General features: G+C 40.5%; 2 protein-coding genes across 2 annotated transcripts; both read left to right on the top strand.

Moving 5' to 3' along the window:
* Positions 1–285: 285 nt before the first annotated feature.
* On the top strand, positions 286–26,189 carry LOC308077798 (long-chain fatty acid transport protein 6). Its single transcript, XM_080418731.1, has 11 exons — positions 286–585; positions 2,969–3,260; positions 8,565–8,771; positions 10,897–11,055; positions 11,789–11,913; positions 13,760–13,954; positions 15,053–15,143; positions 16,389–16,587; positions 21,466–21,563; positions 21,677–21,807; positions 22,753–26,189. Exons 1-11 carry the CDS (start codon positions 397–399, stop codon positions 22,927–22,929), a joined length of 1,863 nt encoding a protein of 620 aa, XP_080274857.1. The 5' UTR covers positions 286–396; the 3' UTR covers positions 22,930–26,189.
* Positions 17,556–17,981, top strand: LOC308077979 (proteasome maturation protein-like; the record flags this gene model as incomplete). The annotated part of the gene is made up of 1 exon (XM_080419006.1): positions 17,556–17,981. The coding sequence occupies one exon, from the start codon at positions 17,556–17,558 to the stop codon at positions 17,979–17,981; it is 426 nt and encodes a 141-aa protein (XP_080275132.1).
* Positions 26,190–26,421: the final 232 nt, after the last annotated feature.

Genomic DNA, 26,421 nt, shown 5'->3' with positions numbered 1-26,421 from the left:
CCTGCAAGTTAGTAGGAACCAAGCCCCCCAGAACCGCGGTAGAACGGTGAAGCTGCGTTTGCCTGTGGTGGTCAAATCTGGTATTGCAGGACTTTGGCATTCAAAATGCTACCGCGCATGCTTCCGTCGTCTGAAACGCCAGTGCGCCTGCTCTATTGGCTCCAACATTGGCGCTAATCCAGAAAGCAGAGCTACTTCCGGGTGCTTTATGCGCTTGTGAGCAACTTTCATTGAAATGAATAGCTGGGGGCGGGGCCGTACGCCCTCTAGATATATATCATAACTCTACGGTAAGAACCGTCCCCCAGCTCGGGGCTCAGCTATGGAAAAAAGTTTTTTAACGTTTCCTTCTTGAAGAAGCAGAACTTCAAATGTGATTAAAAGCTGTGTGTAAACATGTTAACATGGCTGGCGGTGACAACAGTCTTAGCGGGCCTGCTGTCCGTGCTGCTGTACCAGAGGAACGCGTACCCGTGGTTCTGGGACGACCTGAGCTACTATGTTCGGGTTCGGACGGTCGGACGGGCTGTCCGAACCCGCATGCAGAGAGGGGTGATCACCTATCTGGACTGTTTCATACACCAGGTCAGTGGTAGGAACAAGCACTCACAGTTTTTTTTTTACTTGAGTAAAAGTATCAATACTGCAATCAGTGCTATGTAGAAACACAAGTAACAGTGTGGAAATCTGAATTCACTGAAAGTGCAGAAGTGTTGGTGTCAAAATGTACTCAAAGTACCAAAAGTGAAAGTAGTTATTGTGCAGAATGTCCCATTTCACAAGTTTTCAAATGTATGAAATGTATAAAAGTCCTTTGAAAATAGCAGATCTACAGATCTTCAAATTGCTAAAGTTTAAGGGCTGAAGTGGTTTTGTAATGATAATCTAAAAAGTAACTAGTAACTCAAGTTTTCAAATAATTGTACCAAAAGTACAATAGCCTAATACTCATGCAGAATCAACGTTGTCGTTTTCTTAATTTTGACCTAAACCTGCAAAGTAACTGACAAAAGTTTTCAAATAATAAGCAGACTAAAAAAATAATACTATTTGCCTGTTTCACCCAGGTAGGATGGAAGAAGTACACACTCCTTAGCCTACTAACTTAAGTAGAAGTAGCAAAATATAGAAATACTCTGTTACAAGTGAAAGTCCTGTATTCAGAGTTTAATTTGGGTAAAAGTGCAAAAGTATTGGCATCAGTACTGAGCAGTAATACAGTACATTTACTTGAGTACTCTACCCTCTAGTGCATTTTCTCGAGTATCTAGACTTTTGGATAGGCTACTTTATGTCTTTCACTCCACTACATTTCAAAGACAAATATTGTAATAATAATACAAAATAATCATTATGTAGGCTGTTTGGCCCCTCATTTATAAAATTAATGTAGATACAAAATCAAATATAGAATAAATACATTTAAAAAATAAATGGTGCCCATTGTTCTCAGGGGCCCACTGTTCCGGTTACCAGCCTCGGGCCAGGGGCCCAAGAGCTCAGGGGGCCCCTATGCCTCGAGCTTTTGCACAAATTGTTGCTATTATTAACTTTGCATTTCTTGTCAAAGGGCTTAGTCATGCATGTCAATAACAGACACCCCAAAGTCCTGCTGAAAACACGAGGAATTGCTTAATCCATTAAGACCGGGAACGCATCTGTGTCATTTTAAGATTTCATTGGCTATTCAAAAATAACAGATATACAAGCTTGTAGCTCTGCTTTTTTTTTGTTTCCTCGTGGAAGATTTGTACAAATCTTTGAATATATATTATGTTTTAAAGCAAACCTTCTCTTTTTTTTTTACTGATCTGTAACAACATATTTTGAGATGGGGGTCATTTTTGGGGTCCTTGACATGGAAAAGTTGGAGTACCACTGATATAGCAACATACTGTTAGGATTTAGAAATCATTTTTAGATATGTATTTGGCTGCGGACCCCCATCTCAAAATGTTTTGTTCCAGGGACCCCCAGAAGCAAAGATTTGAGTTACAAATGTGTATAAAATGTATATATATATTCAAAGATTTGCCCACAGTGTGGGGTAGTCAAGAATGCTTTTGTTCGTTTACAGATAATCTTTTCTATTAATATGTTGGATTAATTTAACCACTTATAGGGATACTTCACTTTCAAATTTAAAAAAAATCACGGCCCCCTCACGCATTGGTATGTCCTTCTAATGCGTGAGGGGGGTCGTGATATTTCCATTCCTTTTTTCATTTATTTTTTATGTATTTCTTTAATTTAATGTTTATTTTATTTGAAAGTCAAATATCCCTTTAAACCCTCAGTAAACTTGACCTTTGGCTCTGTACGTGGTCTGCTCTTTTTTCCCTCTACACCAAATCGCTTTGCTGAAAATAGCCAATCTACAAGCTTATAAGATCGGCTATTTTCTGCAAATGTTCCCCCCAGAATAGTGATGCTAGCGTTCAAGTGGTGAATGTAAAAAAAGAAAATCCTACCAAACAAAAGATTCGGCGGCCATCCTGTATTAACTCTTGAGGACCCAACCCCCTGTTGAATACCCATCAGTGGTGGTAAAAGTACTCATTTTTTTAACTAAAATAAAAGTATCAATACTGCACTGTAGAAGTCCGGAATTAAAAATGTACTTGAGTAAAAGTACAAAAGTATTGGTATCAAAATTACCTTAAAGTACCAAAAGTAGAAAGTACTCGTTATGCAGAATGTCCCATTTCACAAGTTTTCATTTGTATAAAATGTATACAAATCTTTTGAAAATAGCAGATCTACAAGCGATGCGACGCATTGTGAGCTTGTAGATCTGCTATTTTCAAATTGCCAAAGTGTATAGGTCTAAAGTGTTTTTGTAATAATAATCGAAATGTACAAAGTAACTAGTAACTAAACTTTTCAAATAATTGTAGTGGAGTAAAAGTACAATATTTGCCTTAGTTACTTTACACCACTGATACCCTTGTGCCCCCATCCCTCACAGGCGAGGAAGACCCCCGACAAAGCCTTCATCGTCTACGAGAACCAGAGCCTGAGCTACGGGGACGCTGACCGGAGGTCCAGCCGCTTTGCGCGTGTCTTCCAGAAGGAGGGCGGCGTGGAGTGCGGGGACGTGGTGGCTCTGCTCATGTGCAACGAGCCCGACTTTGTGTGCGCGTGGCTGGGACTGTGCAAGCTGGGGGCGCAGGTGGCCTTCCTCAACTACAACCTCAAGCCCCACGCTCTGCTGCACTGTCTGGGCAGCTGCAGAGCCACACGGCTGGTGGTGGGGGCAGGTCAGTAGTAGCCTGGCATGGCCAGATTAACTCCTTTCATTGCCACGGACAGGAATTCCCCTCCGATTATTATCGTAAAATAATTGTTTTATAAACGATCGCGCTGTTCTCTGTCAGTCCCTTCATCAGGTTCACTTTCCACTCACCCGGATCCGGAAAGAGCGTCATCCGAAGATTTTCGCTCTCGTCAACCTCCTGTTTATCCGTTTCCTGGATATGGTTTTATTTTTTCGAGTTAACTGGTTTTGCCCTGGTTTTGGGCTACATCGTAGTTTTAACATGGTCTAAAAAAACGAAGGGAAAGCTCCGGTTATATTTTCTTTTCTCTGGACGACGAACAGTTATCCCCTTTTTTGTTTATCAACGGTCTGACACGCGATCATCATAATATATATAAATGTTCTGTGGCCAGCTGGGGAGGTGGGAAAGATGTGCATTCTTGCCGGTATATGCTGCCTTCAGCCTGGCTGCGCCCGTGAAAGTTACCTCGCGGGTGAAAACTTTTTCCTTGGAGGGTCGGGGCATGTATCCTGTTTGTCTACACAAACGACGATGGATTATAATGATATAACATTTCTGTGACCGGTTGAAAAGGTTATAAAACACCCAGAAGGGTCCATTTGTATGCTTTCAGAGCTAAATGAACACTGAGGGTATTGCAGTGTTTGGGTCCCCGTGTGCCGGGGCCAAAGTCCCTCGGTTCCATGGATAAGGTGTGAGTCTACATATCGTCGCTGTCGGGCGGAAACCTTGTATCAAAGAACCTGTGTTCCAATGGGTCCAATGTAGTTATCATTTAGTCACACGCTGCTGTTGATACTTTTCATTGGTTCAATATTTATAAAAACCCACAGATGCTCTTAACGACTACATTTAGCCGATATTTTTGCTACTTTTGTGTGACTAGTATGACGAAGTAGGGCATTAAACCATTAAGACCTGAAGCTAGAAGTGTCTTCTAAATCCCAACAGTATTCTGAAAAACGTATGTTTCTATATCAGTGCTGATAGTGATGGGAAAAACAGTTCATTTCTGTGAACGAATGATTCTCGTTCAGTTCACTGCAAAGACTCGTTCAAATGATTCGTTCACGTTCTCGTTCAGTTCCGCTTCAGGTCCCGGCGGAGCGTATGCGATGCGCTACTCTAACTGCATGAAACTGTGTGCATCTGATCCCACTGACTACACTGACATCATGACTGCACAGTCTACTCTGTACAGAAACACAGCACTGTCATTCACGATCTAATTGCACCATCTTCTTTGTAATATAATGTGTAGAAGTAATATATTTAAATAAATAATAAATATAAATAAATAATAAATAAATAAATGTTTTTACTTTACTTGAGTATTTTCAATTATCAGTATTTTTACTTCTACTCAACTACATCTCAGAGGCAAATATTGTACTTTTACTCCACTACAATTATTTGAAAACTTTAGTTACTTGTTACATTACATTACATTATAAAACATACATTTACCACTTTAGCCCTATTTTATATCTAGCTCACAACGCATTGTGAGCTTGTAGATCTGCTATATTTTCAAACATTCTGGTTACTATTATTATTTTGGCTATACTATGTGGTTGGCTGTGCAGATTGCATCTTGCATTCATTCTGAAACGTGTTAATTGTCCGTGACCTGACAATCATTAGTTGTCTGTATTTCTTTCATAGTTAAATGTCGTGCTATCTGGTCACCACCGGTCTTTTGTACAGGAACAATGAATACAACACTAACAACACAACAGCAGTGCTTCATTTCAATCCACAAAATTTGCAATGCATGTCCGCCTGTCTGTCGCGGGAAGCACGCTGAAGCTCCCGTCCTCCTGTGTGTGTGTGTGTGTGTGTGTGTGTGTGTGTGTGTGCGCGACCCTGCAGATCGGGGGGCGGGGCATGAACGAACCCGTGAACGCAACGGTTTCGAGTCATGAACGTATTCGTTCACGCTCACGGCAAAGAACTAGTTCTTATGAGCCAATCGATCATGACCGACACATCACTGAGTGCCAGTGGTTCTCAAACTTTTTCATGTTAAAGGACCCTGAAAATGTATTTAACCGCAGACCCCCATCTCAAAATATTTTGTTCCAGGGGCCCCCAGGAGCAAAGATTTAAGTTAAAAATGTTCGCTTTAAAATAGTATATATTCAAAGATTTGCACACATTTTCACGATTTTTCAAAAAATAAAATAATGTTTTTTTTTAGCTCAAATCAAAAAGTGACACAGATGCGTTCCAGGTCTTAATTGGTTAAGTTACCAAAAATATGGAGATACAAGGTTTCTGCCCGACGGCAAGGATATGTAATAATAACATGACATAACACTCTCCTTCTAGGACATTTGATTACACTTCACCCTTCACCCACATTCTGTTCCTCTCATAAAACCTGCATTGTTGCTGCTCCCCAGGGCCAAAAAGTACATTTACTCAAGTACTTTACTTACATTTCCAAGGTACTTTAGCTTTACCTGAGTTTCTTGATACATTATAGCCTACTTCTACTCCACTATTACACCTCAGTGTTTTTAGCCTTCATTTACTCGAAATCTTAAGTTACTAGTTACTTGGCAGATTTATATTGGCAAAGTATGAATAAAAAGAAAATAGCAGATCTACAACTACAAGCTTCTTGTATATGTGCTATTTTCAAATGGCCCAATGTATAAAATAGGGCTTTAGTGGTTAATGATCAATTAAGTATATGATTCTGAAATGGGCATCCTGCATAATGGATACTTTTACTTTTGCTACTTTAAGTATAGAGCTTGAGGAACCGCCTGCTCACCAGTACCCGCTCCAGAGGCCATATTACATCAGTCCTCCAAGACCTACACTGGCTTCCGGTCAAACAAAGAATCCACTTCAACATACTACTCACCACCTATAAGCAGTGTTGGAAAAAGTAGACTCAGATATTTTACTTAAGTAAAAGTAGCAATACCACATACAAATACTCTGTTACAAGTAAAAGGCCTGTGTTCAAAATGTTACTTGAGTAAAAGTACAAAAGTATTGGCATCAAAATAGTACCAAAAGTAAAAGTACAATCTACAAGAGATCTAGATCTACAATCTACAAGCTCACAACGCGTCGCAACGCGTTGTGAGCTTGTAGATATTAAAATGTATGTTGCTATATACTGTACACAGTGGTTCCCGTCCTGAAAGGTATAGTTACAAATAGGGGTTCCCGCCCAAAATGGGTTAAAATAACTAGTAACTAAAGTGTTCAAACAATTGTAGTGGAGTAAAAGTACAATATTTGCCTCGGAGATGTAGTGGAGTAGAAGTAAAAGTACTGAAAACTGGAATACTTCAAGATTGTACTTAAAGGGGAAATCCACCCATTTTCAATATTTAACTATGTCATTAATATAGCATAAAGGAGTTGTGTGGAAATAAGAAAAAATTAAAAAAAAAATTAACATTGCAAAAAAATGTAACATTGCAAAAAAATTAACATTGCAAATTACACCATGATGAGTCATCACAGTGTAATTTGCAATGTTATTTTTTTTGCAATGTTACATTTTTTTGCAATGTTAATTTTTTTTTAAATTTTTTCTTATTTCCACACAACTCCTTTATGCTATATTAATGACATAGTTAAATATTGAAAATGGGTGGATTTCCCCTTTAAGTACAGTACTTGAACTAAGTAAATGTACTTAATTACACCACTGCCTACAAGGCACTGAACAATCTGGCTCCTCCCTCTTCCTCTTCGACCTCCTCAAACATCATGTCCCCTCCCGCTCCCTCAGGTCTGGTGACTCCAACCTCCTTGAGGTCCCCAGGACCACAAAGTACCGTACCTGGGGCGATAGGGCTTTTGTTTTTGCTGCCCCAGCCCTGTGGAATGCACTCCCCCATACTCTCAGAGAAGCCCCCACCCTCCAAACCGCTCTCAAAACCCACCTCTTAAATATGGCTTTCCCCATTTAACTGCCCTGTCTCACCATTCCACTGTTTATTTTATTTTATTCCATAGTCTAAGTCTTTTCTTAATGTTTTTCCTATTAAAGTTTTTCTCTCCTGGCCCCCATGTAAAGCATCTTTGGGTACTTAGAAAAGCGCTATATCAATTTGAGATATTATTATTATAACAGGGCTCCACTTCTCCATTGAACTCAATGGGCGTGCCACTATGTTCTTTTCTGTCGCCCTGTTACTTTGAATGGTGTCCACGTCCTTGATATTTGAAGGCCCATACTTTTGTACTTTCGATTTGCTACTTTTACTTAAGTCCATAATCTGAGTACTTCTTCCACCTCTCTTCTTCCCTGGTGTGACGTTTATTTATCAGCTTCAATCTTATTGTGTCCCTGTTCCAGTTTTGTCTGCTAATATTTTGTTTCTTGGCTTCCAATTCCACTTGTTGGATTATCTCTCCTGATTGGATGGTATTCCAACCTGACAATGTATTTCCTGTTTACTGAAGGCCTGGAGAGACGGAGAAAGACAGAGACAGAGTGTTTGTCACTGAACAAACACTCTCTAGCAACGATTACTATCAGAATATAGAGCTATTTAACACTTATCTTTACAAAGAAATGGCACTCACAGAGCCTTTAACTCTGAGATTATACCAATATCTATATCATTTGTCCACGAGAACAAAAGAAACCAAACATAAGGAATGGTACTGACAATGACAATGACTCATCATTCTATGTATAGCCTGCCCTATATGCTCGACCCCATTTGCACATTCGACTGTGACATTGCTGCTATTGATTAGATATGCATATTATGCACACTACTTGCACACTTCTGGAACTGCTCCATATTGATAAGCTGTCGTACCTGCCTACGACAAGATTAGTTTCTCAGTCCTGTCCTCCTCGCTATTATTTATTCTCCTCAAAACTTTGGCACACTACAAGTCCTATAGGTACATACTTTCACCTAGTTATGTGTAATTTTTGATTAGATATTAGCAAATATTGTACTTTTACTCCACTACAATTATTTGAAAACTTTGCAGAGTTCATGATTGTTATTACAAAACATATACATTACCCACTTCAGCCCTATATACATTTCGGCCATTTGAAAATAGCCGATCTACAAGCTCACAATGCGTCGCATCGCATTTTGATACCAATACTTTTGTCCTTTTTAATCAAGTACATTGAATTCCCGGACATTTACTTGTAACAGAGTATTTCTACATTGCAGTATTGATACTTTTACTCAAGTAAAAAATTAGTATTTTTTCCACCACTGCAAATTATATAGGATATTTTTACAGTGAAGTCATTTTTTCTTTTCATTTCCTCCATAGACGTGGTTAGCGGTGTGGTGGAGGTGCTGGCTGAGCTCCAGCAGCAGCAGGTGGAGGTGTGGGTGGTGGACCACGCTCCGCCCTGTAGCGGCGTCAACACCTTACTGGACAAGGTGGAGCGGGTCTCTGATGACGAGCCCGTGGCGGGCCCCCCCAGCGTCGACATCATGTCCAACTTCCTCTTCATTTTTACGTCGGGGACCACCGGTAAACTCTCCTGATTGGGTCAAATTGGTATACCTCGACCTGAAAATGTGTTTTCTGTTTAGCAAAGAGCTGTTCAATTCAATTCAGTCTTTATTTCAGACCCAAGGGGGATCAATATCACAATAAAAACACCATACAAAAAATAAAAATAAGAAATAGTACAGATGAGGAGACTCCTGTTACTGAACAAACACTCTATATCAGGGGTCTTCAACTTTTTCAGACCAAGGACCCCCTAGCTGAGAGAGAAATGAAGCAGGGACCCCCTCTATATTGTATAAACTTGTGTTTCAGATTTTTTTTTTTCTTGGTCTGCTCTTTTTTTCCCTCTACACCTATACCTCTGTGCCAAAAAAAAGCCGATCTACAAGCTCACAACGCCTCGCAGTGCTAGGCGTTGTGAGCTTGGCTAAAGCTTGGCTAAAGCTTGGCTAAAGTTCTCCTCAGAAAAGGGATGCTAGGGTTCAAGTGGTTCATGTAAAAAAGAAAAAAATATATCACACAAAGATTTGGCGGCCCCCCTGTAGTGACTCTGAGGACCCCCTAAGGGTCCCGAACCCCCTTTTGAAGACCCCGGCTCTATAGCATTTACTATCAACATATAGAGCTATTTAACACTTATTTTAACAAACAATTATGACTTACACCACAATTAACTTGGAAGATCTGCTATTTTCACCAAATGTTCACCCCAGATTAGGGACGCTAGGGTCCATGTGGTTAATTATGTCTGAACTGGCCAAATTCCACATTTATGTGAAACACCAGAAAACATACTGGCTTCAGGATTAAACTCTACATACTTAGTTCACCAGGTCTCTATACTATCACTCAATCAATCAAAGTTTATTTATGTAGCACATTTCATTGTAACAAGTGCAGTTCAATGTCCTTCATAGAATATGTTAAAATTTAAGATTAAAAGACGGGAGGATAACAGCAACTTAAAGACGGCACGAGAGAGAGAGAGAAAAAAGAAACATTGAGAAATATATAAAAGTACATTAAATAAAATAAAATCATTAAAATTGTCAACCTGCCAACAGGTTGATGGTAATGAACAGTAATGAATTCAAATTCAGAATAGGGACGCTAGTGTCCACATGCTTAACACATTGGGTGCCAAAACCGTATATATACTTCTTTTCAAATACACCTGTTGAGTGCCAAAACCGTATATATACTGTTTTTGAAAAAAATATGAAAAACATTTTTTTTTTCTTCACAGCACCAGGAGATATCATTTTTCGAAGATTTAGACTCCAATCCACTTCCTGGTTAAATTATGACTTCAAAAGCCTGTATCTCGGCTCCTGTGTACTTTTTTTTTTACTATGTATTTTTGACTATTTTCAACTGGCTGCAACTATGGAACGGATTACCGAATGCTTTTAATTTTTTCCCCCCGATTGTACGAGACCTCTATGTGTGTAATGAGGGGATCACCGTGAGGACGGTGATCACTGAAAATATTTTGTGACTACTTGAAAAAGGTTCAAAAATGGTTAAAAATCCAGGCACTCAACGTATAATATTGTAATAAACCTCAATCCCAAACCCAATGTGTTAATAGCATATGTGTGTAGTAGAGTGCAGTGGTGTAAAGTAACTAAGTAAATTTATTCAGGTACTGTTCTTAAGTACAATTTTGAGGTACTTTTACTTATCTGGAGTATTTCCAAATTTCAGTACTGTTACTTCTACTCCACTACATCTCAGAGGCAAATATTGTGCTTTTACTCCACTACAATTATTTGAAAACTTTAGTTACTAGTTACTTTGTAGATGTTGATCATTATTACAAAACATACATTAACCACTTTGGCCCGATATACATTTCGGCCATTTGAAAATAGCCGATCTACAAGCTCACAATGCGTCGCATCGTGATGCATTGTGAGCTTGTAGATCTGCTATTTTCAAACGATTTTTTTAGAAAACTTGTGAAATGGGACATTCTGCACAATGAGTACTTTTACTTTTGTTCTTTAAGTATATGTTGATACCAATACTTTTGTACTTTTACTCAAGCACATTTTGAATTCCGGACTTTCACTTGTAACAGAGTGTTTCTACATTGCAGTATTGATACTTTTACCGTCCCCCAATTACTGTCACTTCCCAGGTGTGTCCAAGGCGACGCGTGTGGGTCATTTCAAAGCCATCATGAGCATGTCCTTCCTGCAGCTGTGCGGGGCCAGGTCCAGTGACGTCATCTACATCACCCTGCCCCTCTACCACATGTCTGCCTCCTTGCTGGGGATTGGAGGGTGCATCCAGCTAGGTAACCAATAGGACGGCGGTTGTCTAAGTGGGGTGCCCCCCCCCCCCAGTGGTCCTCGACGGGGTTCCAGGCAAAATGAGTTTAACGTAGCATCAAAATCAGTTTAACCAGTTTGAACCCTAAATACTGTACATCGGCTTTTTGAACGTTGAAAATGGGTGATGTGCTCTCTTAACATTCCATATTTAATTTCAAACGCCTATTGGTTCAAACATTTTCTTAGTCATACTGTGCAACTTTTTCAATTAAGCAAAAGTTATTTTTCATATACTCTTTCACCCGTATATTTTTCACAATAACCATTCCACATGAATGTGTTTTTTTTTACAACTTCTCTTTTTTTACAACTTTGTGAAACACTACTTTTGCCCCCCCCCCCCCCAAGGTCATCCTTTAAATTTTGATTTCCTGAAGTTCTACCAAATTTAGCAGATCTAAGCATGTAGATCTGCTGCTTTTGATACTTTTGTGTGACGCTGTAGTATGATCAAGTAGGGCGTTAATTTAAAAAACACATAAAGTTAGAATATGGAGATAATAAGTATCTACCCCGACAACAACGATTACGTTAATTGTAATTTCAGTTGTTTGTGAGATATCAAACAGCAAAAGAAACATATTTTTCTTCTCTTTGTATGTTTTTTTTCTTTGTGAAATAACCAACAACAGCAAAAAAAACAAACATTATTCTTCTTTTCTTTGTATGTTTTTTTTTCTCCCCCCCGGGTCACAGGTGCTACTTGTGTGTTAAAAAAGAAGTTTTCTGCCGGCCAGTTCTGGAAGGACTGTATGAAGCATGAAGTGACTGTGTTCCTGTACATAGGAGAGCTGTGTCGATACCTCATCAACCAGCCTACAGTAAGAAGTACATACATCTATATATATACATACATACACATAGGAGAGCTGTGTCGAGCAGCCTACAGTAAGAAGTACATACAGTACACACACTCATTTAGCAGGGCTGTGGGTAATTAAGCCATTAAGACCGGGAACGCATCTGTGTCAATTTTAGATTTCTTTGGCTATTCAAAAAATAGCAGATCTACAAGCTCATAGCTTGATGATCATGAGCTTGTAGATCTTTAACATTTGTGCAAATATTTATATATATTTTTAAAGGGAAAGTTTTAGACTCAAATCTTTGCTTCTGGGGGTCCCTGGAACAAAACGTTTTTAGATGGGGGTCCGTGGCCAAATACATGTCTAGTAAAAATGTTTTCTAAATCCTAACATATCAACATATCAGTGGTGCTCGCAACTTTTCCATGTCCCAAAATGATATGTGTTTGGCCACCGACCCCCATCTCAAAATATGTTGTTCCAGGGACAACATATTTGTACGAATTCTCAAAACTAGCAGATATAGAACTGGTTATAGCTAAAATCTAAAAATGACACAGATGCGTTCCCGGATTGAATGGATTAACACGAAATATATCAAGAGTACCTCAAAAGTGTACTTAAGTACAGTACTTACAGTAGATGTACTTGGTTACTTTCCAGTTTCCACCACATAAGATAAGCATTGAAAGGAGAGAGTGACCCAAACAGTGTGCAATGTGGACCAACACTGACGCCTAGAGGTCATTTTCAGTCATTGTCAGTAGGGGCTAAACAGAAGAAGTTGTTTATCAACCTGTTTGTTCTTTTCATTATTATTTATATATCGTTAGTTTAGTAAGTTAGTTAGTTAGGAAGTTAGTTAGTAAGTAACAGATCCACAAGCTCGAAACGTGACGCAAAACAACGTGTTTTGAGTTTGTTGATCTGCTATTTTTGAATTTGACTGGCTTATTTTGCATAATCGTCATAGTCGGCAAATAAAAAAAAGATGAAATAGCTGATATACAAGCTTACAGCGTGTTGTAAGCTTGTAGATCAGCTATTTCCCGCTACTTAGATTTTTTTGGGGGGAAGTATACAATTATTAAATATGTCAGTAATTTCTTTGTATATTTAAGTTATTTGTCATATCTGCCCTGTGGAAATTTTCATTACGAAGCCTAAAAGGCAAACAGAAATACATGTGTATCCATAATGTTCCAATGTTCAATGCAAAGACTATTAGTAACAATTCATCGGGGGGGGGCAAATATATATCAATTTGGGGGATCCTAGGCACGAAAAAGTTTGAGAACTACTGATTCAGAAGGCATTTGTAGAATCGGCCTCAGGTCTTAATGGGCAGTGGTGGAAAGTAACTAAGTATATTTACTTAACTACTGTACTTAAGTACACTTTTGAGGTATTTCCAATTTCCAATACTTTTACTTCTACTCCACTACATCCTGGATCCAAATATTGTTCTTTTACGCCACTACATTTATTTGAAAACTTTAGTTACTAGTTACTTTGTAGATTTACATTATTATTAGTATTACAAAACATAAATTAACAACTTCAGCCCTATTCACACTTCGGCCATTGGAAAATAGCCGATCTACAAGCTCACAATGCGACGCATTGTGAGCTTGTAGATCTGCTATTTTCAAAAGCTTTTTATACATTTGAAAATTTTAAATGGAACATTCTGCATAATGAGTACTTTTACTTCTGGTACTTGAAGTACATTTTGAATCCCGGACTTTTACTTGTATTTCTTTACTGCACTATTGATACTTTTACTTCAGTGAAAAAATGTGAGTACATTTTCCACCACTGTTAATGGGTTAATTAATGTCTGTCTGGTTTTCATGGTCAGACGCTGGAGGAGCGCGCTCACAAGGTGCGCGTGGCGGCGGGGAGCGGCCTCCGGGCCGACGTGTGGAGGGAGTTCACCCGGCGCTTCGGGAGGATCGGAGTGCGAGAAGGCTACGGCCTGACCGAGGCCAGCATCGGATTCCTCAACTACACCGACGAGGTGGGACCGATCGGGCGGGCCAGCTACTTCAACAAGGTGAGTCTGGAGTTTTTTTTTTTTTTTTTTAAACATGTTCAGAACCCAAGATATACTTATCTGAAGATTTGCAGCTCCATCCACTCCTTGTTTAACTTATAACTGAAAAAGGCTGTATCTCGCTTCCTAAGCACTTTTTTTTTACTTTGAAAAAAACTGGGGACAACATAGCCAGAAATAATTCTGGCAATTCTGGCACTCAATGAGGTAAGAATGCGACAAAAACAAAAAGATATCCATGAATTCAAGTCTCCATGGGACTAATCGATAGGAAAAAAAAATATTTTTGGGGGGTGAACTATCCCTTTAAACCCTATATTGTCGCTGTCGGATGTAAACCTTGTATGTCCAAAATCCGTTCCTTTTTTATTGTTTCAAAAACCTTTTAAAATAGTGAAAGTAGCAGATCTGCAAGCTCACAACGCATCGCGACCTTTGTGCGACACTCTTGTATGATGAAATAGGGCATTCATTTACAAAAAGAAAAAGATGAAAAAGTTAAAATATGGAGATCCGAGGTTCTGCCTGACAGCAACGATATACTTAGCTGACCAAATCTCTTTGCCGAACATAGCAGATATACAAGCTCAAAACGCTGTCATGTTGTCATATATTCCGTCCTCACTAATACTCATTATAATATGGTACCATTTTTGTCTATTGTATTTACTCTGTGTCTCAGAGGAGGGCTGTGGAAAGTTCCGAAACCCGTCTACCAGTGACATCATCGATGGGGAATCCAAGCTAATAGAAACTGCAGGCTTTCTATTCCTGGAAAGTTAGCATGCTATGATAGAAGCCATTGTTCTCGCATTAATACATTATAAAATTAGTAATATTGTTTGAAATCACCAACCCGATGATGGTAGGCGTGTTTCTGAACTGTCCACAGCCCTCCTCTGAGACACAGAGTGAATAGACAGAAATGGTACCATATTATAATGAGCATAATATGAGTGAGGAGGAGGTGTCGGAAGTGGTCCTTTATTCTTCACCCCAGAATAGGTACGCTAAGGTTCATGTGGGTAACATATTATGCAATGGTAATGTCTTGTGCCACTTTACAGTTAATAATACTCTGTTTGTTTGTCTTTTCAGCTAAATATGCCTTTTGAGCTGTTGGTATGTGATGCAGAGACATATGAACCCGTCCGCACCGACACTGGAAGATGTGTACGATGTCAAAGAGGTACAAGTTCAAGTTTATTATGTCCCAAACTGGGCAATTTATGTTACAGCAGATAAGAGGAAACTCCAAGACACAGTAAACATAATAGCAGATCTACAAGCTCACAATGCATACACAAGACATAGACATGATCACAAGATCCAGATAATAATAGCTACTAATAGCTACCTCCTCCTGCTTCCATTATTGATGGCACGAATGGAAGTAGGTACAAATGAGAATTTGTACCTATTGTTTTTAGCTGCAGGGGTCTTTAACCTTTGGCCGGAAGGCAAGAATTCATATTCAGGACTTAGGGGATGAGAGCTGTCCGCTCTAATAGATGATGCTTTCTTAAGCACCTGCTGGTCATATATATGACTCAGACAGCTGAATTGTACCCCCACAATCTTGCTAGCCCCCCCCCCCCCCCTCACAACCCCGTTAAGGGCATTTTTCTGTCTAACGCCAAGGTTTCCATACCAACAAATGGCAGCAAATGAAATAACAGACTCTATGAAAGCTCTGTAGAATAAGATCACAATGACTTATCCACCTGAAATTTGGCTAAAATCATAACCAGATCACCATCACCGCCACTGTTCATGTATGCCACTGTACGTGTGTTTATGTGTGTGTTGCAATATTCTTAAAGGTCTGTTAAAAGGTTAAACTATTCTAGCTATTCTATATACAGCTATTCTAGTCATTGCTATAGAGAAGTGTTTTTTTTCATATCAAGGTCCACCATTTGATGAGATTTAGACTCTCAGACCCAAGACTTAGAATACTTTTGTTGTCGTTAGATAAGATTTTGTCCACAATTCCGTGCTGTATTGATGTTGGTACCATAGGAGAGATAATTGGCCAACGTTTACCAAAATAACAATTCTTCTACATTCTCTAATTGTGTAGACTTCTTGTTAATTAAGTAATGCTCTTGAGAGCGTCCATTTGGATTCATTTTACGCTCTCAAGAGTTAAACATCTATAAGGGTCCATTTGGTTGACAACTCTCCATCATTTAGCTGGGGGACCACCTGGAACCCCCTCAAGGACCACTGGTGGTCCCCGGACCACTGCTATAGAGCTTCAACAGGGGGTCAGGAAGGAACCCCCAGGGGGACACGTTGTGAGCTTGCAGATCGGCTTTTTATGCTACTTCTGTATGACACCGTAGTACGATTTAAGAAGGGCGTTAATTCACAAAAAATTAAAATAAGTGAAACGCCCGACAGCGACGTTTATGTTTTTCATGTATTGCAGGAGAGACTGGTCTCCTGGTGGCTCCGCTGTCCGCCACCAACCAGTTCCTGGGCTACGCGGGGAACAAGACGCAGTCGGAGAAGAAGCTGCTCAGGGACGTGTTCCACGAAGGAGACGTCTACTTCAACACTGGAGACCTCATGCTGCACGACCACCGGGACTTCCTCTACTTCAGGGACCGCCTTGGAGACACTTTCAGGTAACTTAACTTAAAGACCTGGAACACATCTGTGTCATTTTAAGATTTCTTTGGCTATTCAAAAATATTTAGAAAAATCGTGAACATCTGTAACTCAAATCTTTGCTTCTGGGAATTCTACAAATGTCTTCTCAATCTCAAACCTTTTCATGTCAAGGGCCCCCAAAATGATATGTATTTGGCCGCGGACCCCCATCTCAAAATATGTTGTTCCAGGGACCCCCCAGAAGCAAAGATTTGAGTTAAAATGTTTGCTTTAAAAACATATATATTCAAAGATTTGCACAGATTTTCACGACTTTTCTAAAATAGCAGATCTACAAGCTCGGTGCCGCGCTATGAGCTTGTATATCTGCTATTTTTGAATAGCTAATGTATAAAATAATGGTTAAAGTGGTTACACAGATGCGTTCCCGGTTTAAATGGGTTAAAATGAAACGAACTAGACCGGTGCACCGATCTACTCGGGAACGACGCAAATAGGGAATGCATGCCCCACCCGGTCACGCAATACCCGTTGTCAGTGTACTCGTCGTGCCTATCTGTCTGTGTTCCGTTTGTGCTCATGTATGGAGATCTCTGTATCTGTCTTTTGTCCATGTTATGCCCATATTGAGATCCCTGATGTCATCAGCATATGCCCATATATGGGCATTCTCATATAACATGCTGTGAACTAGTAGATCAGCTATTTTAGGCGAACGTTCGCCCGAGAATAGGGACTCTAGGTTCATGTGATTTAACGTTCATTTCATAAGGAAGATCAATGGGGCTTTGACAGGGCTGAAACATTGCCCAAATTTGGAGTCATACGTCATGTCATATACGTCACAAAGAAATGACAAATGGACTGCATTTATATGGCGCCTTCCTTCAAAGCGCTTTACCACAAGTAGAAACGAGAGAGGCAGATACAGAGAGCCAGCCAGAGATACCGCAAAGGAGCAAAGCCCGCAGGAAAACAAACCATGGAAAGTCGAGGACTCCACTCCCAGCTGAAGGACAGCGTCCCGCTGGCAGGCTTGGGTCCCCAGGGCGCGTACGGCGTCCAGGACACGCTGCGCAGCGGCTTCGCCGGCGTCAAGAACCAGCTGCTCCCCTGTCACGCGCTGGAGCTGCCGGAGAAGGCCTTCCAGCTCAACCGGGACAGGCTGCACCTCGCCACCCTCCGCAACCAGCAGGGCCTCCACGCTCCGCTGCGGCTGCAGATGGAGCTCCGGGCGGCGGGCAAGATGCAGCGCCTGCCCTTCCTGCAGAGCGCCAACCTGGCGCTGGACACGCTCCGAGGGACGGACGAGAGCGTCGGCTTCGAGGACGTCCTCAACGACCCAGCTCTGAGCGAGCTGATGGGGGACCCGCACAGGATGACCGAGCACAAACTGGGACTGCTGTGAAACGTTGGACTGACACATGTTTTAGTTTCCTTAAGCACTTAAACCAGTAGTTCTCAGACTTTTTTGTGCCAAGGACTCCCAAATTGATATGTATTTGGCCGCAGACCCCCATCTGAAAGTTTTTTTTGTGCCAGGGAAAGAGCGAGCTGATGGGGGACCCGCACAGGATGACCGAGCACAAGCTGGGACTGCTGTGAAAATTGGACTGACACGTGTTTTAGTTTCCTTAAGCACTTAAACCAGTAGTTCTCACACTTTTTTGTGCCAAGGACTCCCAAATTGATATATATATGGCCGCGGACCCCCATCTGAAAGTTTGTGCCCCCCCAGAAGAGATTTGTGTTAAAACACTTTTTCAAAACTTTAGAAAATAGCAGGCGTGACCTTGTATATCTGCTATTTTTTAATAGCCAATGCTAAGATATGAAATGACAGATGCTTTCCCGGTTTGAATGGGGTTTTAACCACTTAAACCCCTCTAGTCTTAGTGAAACGACTCCTTCCGTCTGCACCAAATCTCTGCCAACAATAGCCGATCTACAAGATGCAAGACGCAATGCGACTGCTATTCTTGGGAAACATTTCCCCCAGAATAGGCATGCTGGGGTTCAAGTGGTTTAACGAGTATTTCACTTTTATTTAATCACTATACTTTTTTTCTGTAATTAAAATTTACAAAAATAAAATAAGATAAGAAATTAACACATTCCATGCCAGAGTTTAATCTCATAATGTACTCACCAGTGCCAGCGTTTTATTGTTGTTTTTTTGTTTTTTTCATGTCGCCACAGACCTCGCTAAATAAGTTAAAAGTGCGCGTTCATTTGGTTCTAAACACACAGCGGATCCGTGAGAAACGGCCAGCGAAAACAGTTTCCAAATGCGAGCCGCCATCTTGAAGATACAGCCGATCAACGCTAAACAGTGATCAGCGAGGAGAAAAACAACAACCGAGAAAATCGAGTTTTAAACAGGATCCCAGACAGGAAGCGGATACGATCGAAAAAAACGGAACCCGAATAATTCTGTTTCCGACCGGAAACCGGAAACGGAAATGGATCAAAAAAAATCGGAAAGTGCACCTGGGGCAATTTCAATGGGAATCGGCGGTTCGCGTAGATCTACACGACTGGCACGCTGCGGCTTTAAATAGGTTCGCGTAGATCTACGCGACTGGCATTCAATGTGTTAATAGGCAAGTAATAAGTAATTGAAAAAAAATACGGCCCCCTCAGGCATTAGGACAATATCAGTCACCAAAACCAGGGACGTGTGTTCAAGGAGTCCAACATGGTCACTCCTATAGGACAGTTCCCTATAGGAGTGATAGGAAGCTTCCTTGCAAATTGTTGCTATTGGACAGAAACCTTTCATTAACTAATGCCCTACGTCTTTGTGTCTCACAAAAGTGCAACGTGTTGTGAGCTTGTAGGTCTGCTATTTTTGCTTATTTTTTTTTAAATTAACAGTTAAAGTGGTTTAAGTCTATGTCTGTGGGGTTTGTGAATATTGAACAAAAAAAAAAAGTAATAACACAAGCTTGTAACTAAATAATGACTACGTTAGATCCATTGGCACACAAGTTGTTTTTGTCCGTTTCCTGAAAAGTAACAGCTTTGAACATACAAGGTTTCCACCCTGTAGCCAGTTCCCCTTCCATTGTCGTGTCCTTCACTCGCATCCTTTCCTCACGCCATAGCCCCGCCTCCGAATGAGTGGAGGACGGAAGAATTGATCGGGTTCGCTTTAAGGCAAACCTGATCAAGGGACTCTGAGGGTCGCCAAATCATTGTGATTTCTATTTCTATGAACCACTTGAACTTGGGGAGTACTTTCGGCAAAGAGGTTTGGTGTAGAGTGAAAAAAGAGCAGACCAATTACAGAGCCAAAGGTCAAGTTTACTGAGTATTGAGGGTTTAAGTGGTTAAATGTCTGAAAATATACACAGTAACATGAATCCAACACATACTGTAGTCTATGATTCTATCCATGAAATCTCAATGTTATACAATATGTACCCCTTAGCTTCATCTCCCTTTCAGTTGAGGGGTCCTCGGCCTGAAGAAGTTTGACTACCCCTGCTTTAAGGAACTGGGAACCCTCCTTGCCCAGCCGGGGTCATTTTGAAGCGACGGCAATTACTTACGACGTGTCGCACACAAGTGCCATATTCGTCAAGTAAATGTACTTCAGTACCGTCCACCGCCGTATCAGCCGGCGGCCTGTGTCAGTCTGTCCAGGACCTGAAGTGGAGTCAGAGAACACTTCAGTGTGATCCTCTTCTCTCTGGACCTGTTCCCCTTAACCACGCACACGTCGGTCCGCCTCACGTCCAGGACTTCAGCCAGGTATCTGACCAGCTCCGCGTTGGCCTCCCCGTCTGCGGGGGGCGCTGCTATGGAAACCCCCACCGCCTCCGGGGACACGTGCGTGATGGCGGTCCGCTTGGCGCCGGGTGTTGCGCGCACAGACACGGTGAGAGCTCCGCTCTTGTCCCGCGCTACCGGCCCGGTAGGGGGAAGTGAGGACGTTGCGTCAGTGACGCTGGGTTTCTGTTGTTGGCCTTTAGGCGTTTTGTCCTTTTTGGGCATTTATGTGTTTTACCGGAGAGGCTCTGTTTGGTAGACCAGATGCTTTGGTTGGGGACAAAGTGTCTGTCCTTGAAGAGTTGGAAACGGGGTTAGTACCTCTACAAATGAAATATGCAAAGGTCAACATTTAGCTAGCTATGATTTCTGAACATGTTACTCTCCGCTAGATATGTCACAGATGACTGACGTCATAGACGTCCGATGTCACAGATGTCTGATGTCATAGATGTATGATGTCACAGATGTCCCAGATATCTGATGTCACAGATGTCTGATGTCATAGAAGTCTGATGTCATAGATGTCTGATGTCACATATGTCACAGATGTCTGATGTCACAGGCTGGTCACATAAATCAGAGATCCACAGAGCCACAACGTTTCTATGTGGATCCCAAGATCCATATGATTTAGATTTTTTTTTAAATCTATCTAAATTGTTTCCAACCAGTTTTAACTACAGTACTACATTTTTCAATTTAATCAAATCTCAGCTTTTTATTAAAAACAATGGGAGATAACGTTGCCAGGTTTCGCGCGAGAAACCAGCAAGGTCTGTTACTTTCGCCTGCGCCCTTCACCGGGACTTGGGTGCTCATATCCCCCTACGGGTATGGTCTAGTAACTATAAAAGTATAGTTTTAAAATTTGTTCTAAGTCATGTGGATGGCAGAATTCACACCAACTATAAAAAATAGATATCGAATTTCAAGATTTCCCCCCCAAAATATTGTATTTATATTCTATTTAAAAAAAATATATGTTGATTAAATTGATTTGTTTGATTAACTTTTGGACCCCCTTAAAACTGAGATGCTCAAGCGGTTATTCCTAATATAGAATGCCATGATGTTCAGAGGTAAAGTGTTGATTGGTGGTGGTGTGTTGTTTGCAGGTGGAAGGGAGAGAACGTCTCCACCACGGAGGTGTCCGAGGCTCTCAGCAGCGTGGACTTCATCCAGGAAGTCAACGTTTATGGAGTGACCGTCCCAGGTCTGTACCCACCGACAAACGTCACTACACGCACTGTCAATGAGACGCTGTCACTGTCATTGTTCATTATTTTGCAGTGATGAGAGAAACAGTGTTTTCCACTGTGTGAACAGGATATGAAGGTCGAGCAGGCATGGCAGCCGTGGTTTTAAAAGCAGACCACAAGCTGGACGGCGTGATGCTCCACCGGCATTTAGTGAGAACACTGCCCGCCTACTCCTGGCCCTGGTTCCTTAGGATACAGGTACGTACGACGATGGCTATATTATAGTTTTTCATTCGTTATTATTTTTTAGTGGTGCCAACCACTCACAAGGACTGACTTTGTGTGTGTGTCTGTCCGTCCGTCTGTCCGTATGTTTGAGCACTGCCTAAATCAGCTGCAGCTGATTGCAACACAAAGATGCAACCAGTTACACTAATTAAACACAATCAGGAGTGCAGGCACCACTCACTTCACACTCTGTGTGATTTTTGAGCGGTGTAGCCGCTCCTATAAGTGGGTTTGGGACCGTCGTGAAAAGACCGTCGTGAAAATGTGTCTTTCGCTGTAAAAAAATACTTTTTCTTTTAAGTGAGCTTCCATCACTGTGATGACCACTGTTGTTTTTTTTTTTCGTTTGACTTCATGTTTTAAATTTCAGATACTGTAGTAATGATTTAATTGTTTTGTGAAAATGCAAGGACGACATTTTCTTTTTGTAAACCTTATTATGCCCAGCCTAACACCATGTCAAAAATCAAAAACTAGTCACCAAGTGTCTTATCTTTATAAATTCCCACTCGTCTATTTTTAAACACACCATACAGTTTCAGTTAGTTATTTTTGTGTAAAGCCTTGTTACAATTTGTATATCAGTTGACTCAATCATAAATTCCAGTCAATTCCAGTTATTTTGTTAGTTTTAGTTTAGTTACTATAATAAGTTAACCCTCACTCTTGATTGACACACCTTGATTTAATGCACTGTTTCTCAACCAGCGGTCCACGGACCACTTAGTGGTCCATGGTATCATTACAGGTGGTCCATGGGGTAATGTTTAAAAAAGAAGTGACAATTACACAGTATATTATATAGTACCTTTGTTAAATATATGAACAGTATATTTAAATAATATTTCATAAGTAGGTGTAACAGGCCTAATGGGTTAAGCATCATTCTTTGTCTGAATGTGTTTTGTGGGTCAGGAGTCTCTGGACGTGACGGAGACATACAAGCAACGGAAGCAGACGCTGGTCCAAGAGGGGTTCAACCCCGACTCCGTCCACAGTCCTCTGTACTTCCTGGACGTGTCCCAGAAGGACTACATTTCCCTAACACCATCTGTGTACCACAACATCATCAACGGCCAGGTCAAACTGTAGCGTCCAGGGTCACTCTCTGTGACAGTGACCTCACGTCCTCGTCCGAAATGCCATACTAACGTACGATTTTTAGTATGCCAAAATAGTATGTGAGACTTTTTAGTATGTTCGAAAGCTCAGTAGCTACTCAATAGTAGGTGAAATGCATACTAGATTCCTGAAATGTTCCAGTATGCAACAGTGGACACTACGCTGCTATTAATGTCCCACAATGCAACGTGGTAACTGCGACCACAACAACATTCCAGAATTGACATGGCGGACATCGACCAAACCTCCGTCAATTATGCTTCTATTAACCCATTAAAACTGGGAAAGCATCTGTGTCATTTTAGATTTTAGCTAATCTTGAAAATTTGTGCAAATCTTTGAATATATATTATATATTTTAAAACTAATTTTTTTAACTCAAATCTCTGCTTCTGGAGGAGGTCCCTGGAGCAAAAATATTTTTGAGATGGGTTGCGGCCAAATACATGTAATTTTGGGGGTCCTTGACATGAAAAAGTTTGAGCACCACTGATATAGCAACATATGTTTTTTTTTTCAGAAAAAAAAACGGATTTAGAAGACGTTTTTTAGATTCGGCCTCCCTTAATGGGTTAAACACATGTAGAATGTAGTTTGTTGAAACTAATGACGTCCAGTAAACGTTTAACCGCTGTATACATACATACATGGTGATGAAACTGAGAACGATATGTATGCGTAGTACCAGTGCTATGTCACTAGATGGGGCACTCTCCTAACATTCCATGCAATCTCATTAGTTTGTCTGACATTTAAACTACAATTGTTGAGCGGAGTCCCTCGGGGCTCTATTACAAGTGGCTTTTCTGTTTTCGCTCTACATTAAATATCTTCGCAGAAAATAGCTGATCGACGCATTGTGAGCTTGTAGATTGGCTGTTTTCTGCGAATTTTTTATTTAAAGGAATCCTTCACTTTTTTACAGCCCTCTGTCCGTATAATCGTTGCTGTGGTGTAGAAAACTTGTATGTTCAAAAGTGTTACTTTTCATGAAATGGACAAAAAGAACCGGTGTTCCAATGGATCCAGTAGATATTATTTAGTCACAAGCTCTTTTTAATACTTCTCATTGGCTCAATATTTATAAAACCCACAGACACACTTTACTACTTTCACTTAAAGTATCCTAAATATTCTAAAATAGCAGATCTACAAGCTCCCAATGTGTCACGATGTGAGCTTGTAGATTTGCTATTTAAGTTACTTTTGTGTGACACTCTTGTAGGGCATTGATTTCCGAAGAAATGTAAAAAGTTAAAATATGGCGATACAAGGTTTCCGCTCGACGGCAACGGAAAACACTTTCACTCCAATGTTTACAAACGTGCCAACATAAACAAATCACTCCAGTATCAAAATGCATCAAATGCAGTTTAAAGTCATATTCCAATTTTAGAAAAGGTATTTTCTGTTATAATCTTTCAGTGACATATTTTTTTACAACCATTTCACGACCACTTCTCTAAATCAAGGGTGCACAACCTTTTTTTCTGGATCAGGGCCCACTATCTCGAAAGTGTTCGCGGCCCACCCACCGGACCACTTAAGTGGTCGTGTGCATTTTCAGAGCATGTCAGAGTATTTGATTGATCAATCAAATCGATTGTGTTCCGGCTTGGATCAATGGAACTAACGTAGTATACGTTTACTTTAAAGCTGTATTATGTAAGTTTCTTTTTAGTGAATAAAATGCCATTTTGTCCAATGTGTATGGTAGAATACATTTCCAGGACAACTTCACCCATTTTCAACCAATCTTCATACAATTGTTTCTCACTAATGCTCATTATAATTTGGTACCGTTTTTGTATACTGTGGGCTTTGGACAGTTCAGAAACATGCTTACCAGTGACATCATCGACGGGGAATCCAAGCTAATAGAAACTGCAGGCTTTCTACTCCTGGAAAGTTAGCATGCTATAATACAAAAAAAAAAAAATGAAATCTTGTTTGAAAAAGAATGATGATGTCACCGGTAGGCAGGTGTCCACAGCCCTCCTATGAGACACATGCCAAGTAGAAAGAAAATTGTACCATTTTATCATGAGCATTAGTGAGGGCCAATTATATGAAGATAGGTTGAAAATGGGTGAAGTCGTCCTTTAATACAATATAACGTATACAATTGGGGTGGGTGTATTTGGTCTCCCTGCTCTTCTACTGAGACAGTTAGATCCTGTGTCTAGGTTGGACACGACCTTTGACACGATCCTGTTTCTGGTTTGACTCGAATTTTGACGTGACGGTCAAAATTAAATTTCTCCCCAGAGCAAGCAGGCAGGCTCTATTAGCTCAGTGGTTAAAAAAAAAAGACTTGGGTTCAAATCCGTGGTAGAACAGGAAAGTTATATAGTGCAACTTTAAGTTCCTATTTATGGGTATCACAATGATAACAAGGTTTTCTGTTTGGGTGTGTGTGTCAAAGGACAGACTTCAGAGAGGGCAGGTTGTATTACAAAGACAGACCTTTATAAAAAAGAAAATGAAAGAGATATTCTCTTAACTTCATTATTTTCTTTATTACCTCTCCAGATAGGCAATAAACTATCATAGCACGACACTATAGACCAGTGGTTCTCAAACTGGGGTCTGGGGAGTGACCCCCAGGGAACCTCGAGGGGGTCCCCAGAAAAATTAGGAACAGTTTAACCACTTTAAGTATATTTTATATTTAGCAATTTGAAGAAAAAAAATTTAAACTTAAAATTGTGGAATTGTGAAACATGTGGAATGATTTTTAACACAAATCTTCTCTCATGGGGGCTCCTTGCACAAAATCGTTTCAGATGGGGGTCCGCCACCAAATAACACAAATACATATCAATTTGGGGGTCCTTGACCTGAAAATGTTTGAGAACCACTGCTGTAGATAACAAATAAAAAATAATCATATTAAAAGCAGGCTAGAAAGATTTTATTGTAACAGTGAAAGATTTTTTACATTCTGGTTTACAGATTAATATTTTTTTTAATCTAACATGTGACTTTTCTCTCTTTTAACAATGACGCACCAGCATAAAGCACAAACTATCAAGCATTCATTCCGCTAAACATTGTACAAAATGTTTTTTAAAAAGTCTGATGTATTGTTCCATTATTTCAATTGTAAATTAGATTCTATATGATGATTATAAATGTCAGTCTTTTGTAAGTCAATGTCTTAACATTTCTCAAATAAAGTGAATGCATCTGGAGGGGCAAACATGTGTCTCTTCTCAGATAGACATCAACCCGCCCACCTGTTTTTTTTTGTCCAATCCAGAGGGACGCGTGCATTACAATGAACAGGAAGTGACGTCACAGTCCCTTGTGCTGTTAACTGACTGGAAAAGTGGGTCAGTGACTTTACAACATGCAGTGCTTCCCACACTGAGGCTAGACCACTGCTTCTGAAAATGCTTATCTTCAAAGACCCGGTCCATTTGGTTCCATTTCTAATCTACGCCCTCAGAGTAACAGACC

Source organism: Gymnoscopelus braueri (assembly GCF_963280865.1).
Source record: "Gymnoscopelus braueri genome assembly, chromosome: 22".
Lineage (NCBI taxonomy): Eukaryota > Metazoa > Chordata > Actinopteri > Myctophiformes > Myctophidae > Gymnoscopelus > Gymnoscopelus braueri.
This window is presented reverse-complemented; position numbering and strand designations above follow the sequence as displayed.

What these genes read in the sequence shown, in the direction of transcription:
- LOC308077798 (XM_080418731.1), top strand. Translation starts at nt 397, where the DNA reads ATGTTAACATGGCTGGCGGTGACAACAGTCTTAGCGGGCCTGCTGTCC. An exon ending in ATGTGTACGATGTCAAAGAG is followed by an intron (nt 15,144 to 16,388) that starts GTACAAGTTCAA and finishes CATGTATTGCAG; the next exon opens with GAGAGACTGGTCTCCTGGTG. An exon ending in CGCCTTGGAGACACTTTCAG is followed by an intron (nt 16,588 to 21,465) that starts GTAACTTAACTT and finishes TGTTGTTTGCAG; the next exon opens with GTGGAAGGGAGAGAACGTCT.